At 32.6% G+C, this 6,457-nt stretch overlaps 2 protein-coding genes across 3 annotated transcripts; both read right to left on the reverse strand.

Moving 5' to 3' along the window:
• Window positions 1-435: 435 nt before the first annotated feature.
• LOC133801702 (uncharacterized) lies at window positions 436-1,927 on the reverse strand. The gene is made up of 2 exons (XM_062239958.1): window positions 1,228-1,927; window positions 436-915 (listed from the first exon to the last, which is right to left on the reverse strand). The coding sequence occupies exons 1-2, from the start codon at window positions 1,684-1,686 to the stop codon at window positions 745-747; spliced, it is 630 nt and encodes a 209-aa protein (XP_062095942.1). The 5' UTR covers window positions 1,687-1,927; the 3' UTR covers window positions 436-744.
• Window positions 1,928-2,885: 958 nt separating this feature from the next.
• LOC133801079 (uncharacterized) lies at window positions 2,886-4,015 on the reverse strand. Of its 2 annotated transcripts, none has more exons than XM_062239221.1 (2): window positions 3,491-4,015; window positions 2,886-3,351 (listed from the first exon to the last, which is right to left on the reverse strand). In XM_062239221.1, the coding sequence occupies exons 1-2, from the start codon at window positions 3,947-3,949 to the stop codon at window positions 3,184-3,186; spliced, it is 627 nt and encodes a 208-aa protein (XP_062095205.1). In that variant the 5' UTR covers window positions 3,950-4,015; the 3' UTR covers window positions 2,886-3,183. The 2 variants fall into 2 exon arrangements, with proteins under 2 accessions (XP_062095205.1, XP_062095204.1); XM_062239220.1 differs by having other exon boundaries at window positions 2,886-3,363.
• Window positions 4,016-6,457: the final 2,442 nt, after the last annotated feature.

Genomic DNA, 6,457 nt, shown 5'->3' on the forward strand with positions numbered 1-6,457 from the left:
AAGATGCCCCGGTTCGGTGCCCTTGCCAGGGTCCAAACTGGAGGTCATTTTGGTGTCCAACCCCATGACCTAGAAACCACCCAAGGGTGGAACTTTGTTTTGAAACTAAGACTCCGGCCTAATCCTGCAATATTCGGGGAACAATACGCTATATAGGTACCCATGAGAGACTCAAACCTAAAACTTTGTGGGATCAAACCACGTACCGACCATTTGAGCTACCCCTCGAGCCCTCGAATCCAAAAGGGTGGAATTTTTTTAAGCTCATTAGAATGATCAAACTGGCCTTCCTTTATTTATTCAATACTAAGTCTTAGTTTTGAGTTTTACAAGCCAAACCAATACTGCATATAATAATGAAGAGCTATGTTTAATCCAAAAAAAAAACCATGTATTTCCTATAGATTCCAGATACCCAAAGACAACAAAACCACAGAGGGTCAAGACTCATGGCCTCCACTTTATTTAGTAAGTAACAAGAATTGTCATGTCAACAAAAAAACAAAGCCCTTGTGCACCTCGAAAAACTTGCCCATCATATTTGGCCAAAACATAGAAACAAAACATCTTGAAAGAAAATCCTAGCTTTGCCCAAAAGGATACACAGTAAAAGTTGTCAATTCCTGTATATATTTATATATATATATATATATATAGTGGAGTGTGTGTGTGTGTGATTTGGAATTAGCATGAACTACCTTACTTCACATGGTTGTGTGAAACAATTTTCAATAGTGAGCAACGTCACAAGTCACTATTAGTAGAATCTGAGTTGGAAGCATATTGCAGCCCCATATCTTTGAGGATTTGAATCAAACCTTTTAAGTCATTAGTGCCCAGTTCAAGACAATCTCTCAATAATCCACCGTCAACCACCTCTCTTTGCACTGTCTCCACCACTTCCCTCAATTTTCCCTGCCAATTCCCATCACCCATTTTATATATATAAAAATCAAAATGTAAATATCATCATTTTACATGACATGACTTAATTTTAGAAACTAAAGTTGGAGTCTTCATTTCAAAATGAGCATTTTTTTCTGAATCAAACTTCTTCCAAATAGTATAACTAATTTACTGTACACAAAGAAGAAAGAACTATCTTGTAAAGAAAGTAGAAACATACCCTTTTCTGCAAATTAATAATACAAAAAGTTGTAATTATCAAATTCTCGATAATGGAATGTTACTATAGCAAAAAGTGTAAAGGCAAAAACGGCGACGTACCGATTGGCGAAACACTTTGAGAAGCCTAGAGAGCATCGAACTAGAGACCTTAAGGACATTTTTGTAATTTCTGCCAACCCAGGCGGCACGTTCGCCGGCCGATTCCGCCCGAGACAAATCGCCCAGCCATTTCAGCAACTCGTTGGAGTCGGAAACGGCGGCGAAGAGCTCCGGATAGGACAAGTCCCTCCATGCGTAGTTGGTGACGTAGTCCCAACCGGCTGACCACATGAATCTCCAAAACCCTAGACCCATTCCTCGCTCCAGCTTCGCCGCCATGACCCTGGCCCGGTTCGCGCCAGAGATGTCGCCCCTGGCGGCGCGTAGGTTTTCCACTCGAGTCAGGAGAGTGTGGGAGAGGGAGAAGAGTGTACGATACTGTGAGTAGGAGATTGACTCCGAGGCCGGCGCGGCGGCGAGGAGAACGATAATGAGGAAAATGAGCGTTGGATTCGCCATCGATATCGTCGGAGGTTTCAGTCTCAGATCAGATAAAGGAAAAGAATTTTTAGCGGTCAAAACGGTCAAGCCGAGACGATCGGTGCATGTTGGGTTTCTAGCAATTGGGCCTATTAATCATTAAGTAGATGGGCCTACTGATTAGTAAGCCCATTTTTTCAAAAATACCATCTGATCTTAAAAACTTGAAAAATAGAATTGAATCCCAATGAATGAATTGGTATTTACTAAAAAAGAAATTACACCTAAATTTTATTTTCATGGGATATTTTAAGCAATTTCTTTTATTTTATATGAAGTACCTTTAATTTTTTTTTAAATGGGTGTATGGGATCTGTAAGTGTCATCCCATATTATTGTATTGCGTAAAAAAATTAGTACCATATTTTTTGATATAGTTGTTAAAAAATAGAATTCTCATATATTATAAATATGATATTTTTACTGAAAAATTGATGAAAATAGTTTTTTTTTTTTAAGTGATTTTGTACTCTGATCTACTTTTGATAATTTTTTGTAAAATGGCATCTGTCTAAAATTTGACCAGTTGCCTAAATTTTTCGACCACCTATCTAAATTTTCGACTGACTATCTAAATTATGAAAAGTTATTTTGCAAAGAATCATTAAAACTAGACTAAAATGACTTTAAAAAACAAGTTATTTTGCCAAGAAGTCTTATTTTTACCTCGTAGTTTTATTTTATTTTAGTTCCCTCCCATAAGTCATTTTTTATTGAGTTGAAAGAGATTTTTCCTGCAATTGGTATGACTAGTCCTCTTCAAGAATATTGAGTCGAACCCCTTTAAAGATAGGAGAAACATTTGCCCTTTTCATTTTTTATAAAAATTCAAAGAAATACGGATTGGGATTGTCAAGAATCAGAGCCAACCAAGGGTGTTAGCTTACCAGAGTTGTATTGTAGAACACTACCAAATAATAAAATTTTAGTATTTAAAAATTGCAATGTGAATATAGGTTTAAAGCTTCTAAATTCTAATTGTCACTCAAAGTGGAATAATTGTAAAAAAAAAAAATTTTAAATCATATTTTTCTACACATATTCAATACTCTCACCATGTGCACACACTAAATATGTCTTTCCTTCATTTTTTTTTTTTTATATTATTTCTTAGTTTTGAGTTTTAAAACTATTTTGTACATAATTTTCCTGTAAATTTTTATAAGCCAAACCAAAACTGCACACAATAATAAACCATGTATTTCCTATTGATTACAGATACCCATTACAACAATACCACATAATAGGGTCATATCAATGAAAAGCCAAAGCCTTGACAATTCAATGCACCTCCAAAACTTGCCTAAACCAAAACATAGAAACAAAACACCTTGAAAGAAAATCTTTGCATTGCCCAAAAGGGTATGTATATATACATATATATATGTGTGTAACAAAAGCATGAACTACTTTACTTGACATAAGAGAAAATGCAGAGAGTTATGTGAAACCTTTTTCAACAGAGACTGACCAATCTCACAAGTCATTGGGAGAATCTGGGTTGGAACCATATTGATGACCCAAATCTTTGAGGATTTGAATCAAACCTTTTAAGTCATTATTGCCCAATTCAAGACAATCTCTCAATAATCCACCATCCACCACCTCTCTTTCAACTGCCTCCACCACTTCCCTCAACGTTTCCTGCCAATTCTCCTTACCCATTTTATATAATCAAAAATCAAAACATAAATATCATCATTTTACATGACATGACATAAGTTTTCATAATCGAAGGTTATTATACTAAAAAAATGTAATAAAGACCAAAACGGCGACGTACCGATTCGCGAAACTCTTCCAGGAGCCTAGAGAGCATCGAGCTAGAGACCTCAAGGACATTTTTGTAATTTCGTCCAACCCAGGCGGCTCGTTCTTCGGCCGATTCAGCCCGAGACAACTCACCTAACCATCTCAGCAAATCGTTGGAGGAGGAAACGGCGGCGGAGAGGTCCGAATAGGACAACTCCGTCCATGCGTAGCTGGTCACGTAGTCCCAACCGGCTGACCACGTGAATCCCCGAAACCCTAGACCCATTCCTCCCTCCAGCTTCGCCGCCATGAACCTGGCCCGGTTCGCGCCAGAAATGTCGCCCCTGGCGGCGCGTAGGTTGGCTACTCGAATCAAGAGCTTGTGGGAGAGGGAGAAGAGTGTACGGTACTGTAAGTAGGAGATTGACTCCGAGGCCGGCGCGGCGGCGAGGAGAAGGACGATGAGGAAAGCGAGGGTTGAGTTGGCCATTGATATCGTCGGAGTTCAGTTGATATGATCAGAAGTAAAAAAAAATAAAGTAGCCGAAGCTAGCATGGTTGGCCTTATTTTTATTTTTATTTTTTTGGTTTATATCACTTCTAGTCCTCAATCTTTTTGAAAATTTCACTTAAGTCCCCAAACTTAATTTTGATTAACTTAAATTTCTAAATTTACTAAATGTGCATTAAGCAAATCCAATCAATTAGAAAATAGTTTGGAGAATGTACAACGAAAAATTATTAATGACCAAATTAATTATAAAAAAATTAATTAAGTCATAAATTATTTTTTGCTGGTTCATTTTCTAACTGAAAAGACTTATGTGATACATTTCAAAAAAAAAAATAGGACCACTAATAATGATGTTGTTTGATAACACTTAAATAATAGTTTTTTATTTAATTAATTAAAAATTTGACAATTAAATATAAAATATATTTGTTAACTCTATTTTTATTTATTATTTTTAAAAATTTTAATTAAAATTTATTAAATTTTGAAAATAAAAAATTTTCACTTTCAAATTTTTTTTAAACCATTTTCAACTTTTTGTTTTTTTTTTCTCTCGTCTTCAAATCAACATCTCGTTTTATAGTGTTAAACAAAAAATAAAAATAAAAGTTATTAAACACATTTATTATTTTTTGTTTTTAAAAACAAAAAACAAAAATAGTTACCAAACATATTTTTATTTTTTAAAAATAAAGAAAAAAAATAAAATTATATTTCCTTTTTTGTGTATTTAAAAAATTATAAAATAAAAATTTTACCAAACACAACCAATACAAACTTTTTTTTATTAACAATACCAAACAAGATCTTAATTCTGAATCATTGTTTTTCTTACTTTACTATATTAAAATCTATTATGCTTTACTTTACTATATTAAAATCTATTATGCTTTACTTTACTTTACTTTACTTCTTTCACTATACTTTACTTTACTTTACTTTATTCACTTCACTTTATTTTTATTGACATATACTTTACTTTACTTTAAATCTATTATACTATATTGACATTATTGTACCCAAAATTCAAAAGCTAAATAAAAATCATGTGTCACTACCTCTATAATGAGGTTAGTGATAGGTATGTTTAGTTTAGACGGCTCTTAGTTTTGATTATATTATCACACAAAATACTACTTTATTATTTTTTTTTTCATTTTTTAAACTTATTATTTTATTATAGTTTAGCTAACCCAAATTATAATGGTAAAAACCTAATGTGATTTCCCCTTCCCCTTGGTATAATGGTAGTGTGTTGCCCCGATAGTTCTCATCCCGCATCCTCCTACGGACTCTAAGTGGAGGGATTTCGGAGTAGAAGGTTCATGGTTGGTAGGTAGGGCGTTGCCCTGATAGTTCCCATCCCACAACCTCCTATGGACTCTAAGTGGAAGGATTTCGGAGTAGAAGGTTCATGGTTGGTAGCTCCAATGCGGCGATTAACATCTTTCTACTATGTAGTGAGATTCGTCCTCCAACCAAAGGGATTGATATAACATAACTAAGGCAGCTAGCCCGTTAGTATCTGTGTTAACTTTTATTATTTATTAATTAATTATTATCGATGATATCTATTATCATTTTTTGCATGTCCTCGAAAAATTTAGAGTGGGTGTAAATTCTCTCAATTTATGGCCTACCATACAATCTGTTATATAAATTGACAAACGTTCTTTTCTATTATGAGTAGCTTCCCATCCTCATTCTGAAACACAGAGAGTAAGGTCACTTGTGACCTATCTTATTAGTCCTAAAGAAAAATTAAAAGCTATGAAAATTTAAAAAAAAAATATTTAGAGGAATGAAAAATGATGAGCAACTATTCATTGTTGTAAAAAAAAAATATGTTTTACCATTTTTTAGTTATTTTTTAATTTTTATATTAAGAGCCCTCCCATTAAAATAGATAAAATAGTTAATTTGTATAAAATATAAACAAGAATCCTAAAAACAACATCCATTGGCTGTTGTATAGCTACTGCAATTTATAAATTTTTTACATTGGTTATATTTAGGGAGAACTATTCATAGAGGAAAAGAATATTTTATTAATTTTTATATTATTCCTCAAGTATATGAATATATGAGTATATATATATATATATCCTAAATTGAAGCTATTAATATGAAAAATGAATTGGTGAGATTTGTTGTCTAAAAAAAATTGTTGTTATCAAGTATGTATGAAGTTTTTCATTTCTCTTAGTTTTCATGAAAATTAGAAAAATTACAATATAAGAAGAAAAAAAAAGCTTTTTTAAAATAACATACACATATATATATACCTTTATAAATTTAAAACATAATATAATTTTATATGGTATTATATGTAAGTAGATATTATAAATATTAAAAAAATATAATATTTAAATGATATAGAGAAAATAATAGAAAATTTATCGTATGGTATAATGTAAAATTTATAAGTAAAATAAAAAAATATAAATTTTGAGGAAGTATTTTAAAAAATAGAGTTAAAATACG

The sequence above is a fragment of the Humulus lupulus genome, chromosome 9 (genome assembly GCF_963169125.1).
Source record: "Humulus lupulus chromosome 9, drHumLupu1.1, whole genome shotgun sequence".
In the NCBI taxonomy this organism is placed as follows: Eukaryota; Viridiplantae; Streptophyta; class Magnoliopsida; order Rosales; family Cannabaceae; genus Humulus; species Humulus lupulus.

Coding starts and splice junctions, on each gene's coding strand:
- LOC133801702 (XM_062239958.1), bottom strand. CDS start 1,686: ATGGCGAATCCAACGCTCATTTTCCTCATTATCGTTCTCCTCGCCGCC. Junction 916..1,227: donor TCAAAGTGTTTCGCCAATCG/GTACGTCGCCGT, acceptor GGGAATTGGCAG/GGAAAATTGAGGGAAGTGGT.
- LOC133801079 (XM_062239220.1), bottom strand. CDS start 3,949: ATGGCCAACTCAACCCTCGCTTTCCTCATCGTCCTTCTCCTCGCCGCC. Junction 3,364..3,490: donor TGGAAGAGTTTCGCGAATCG/GTACGTCGCCGT, acceptor AAAATGGGTAAG/GAGAATTGGCAGGAAACGTT.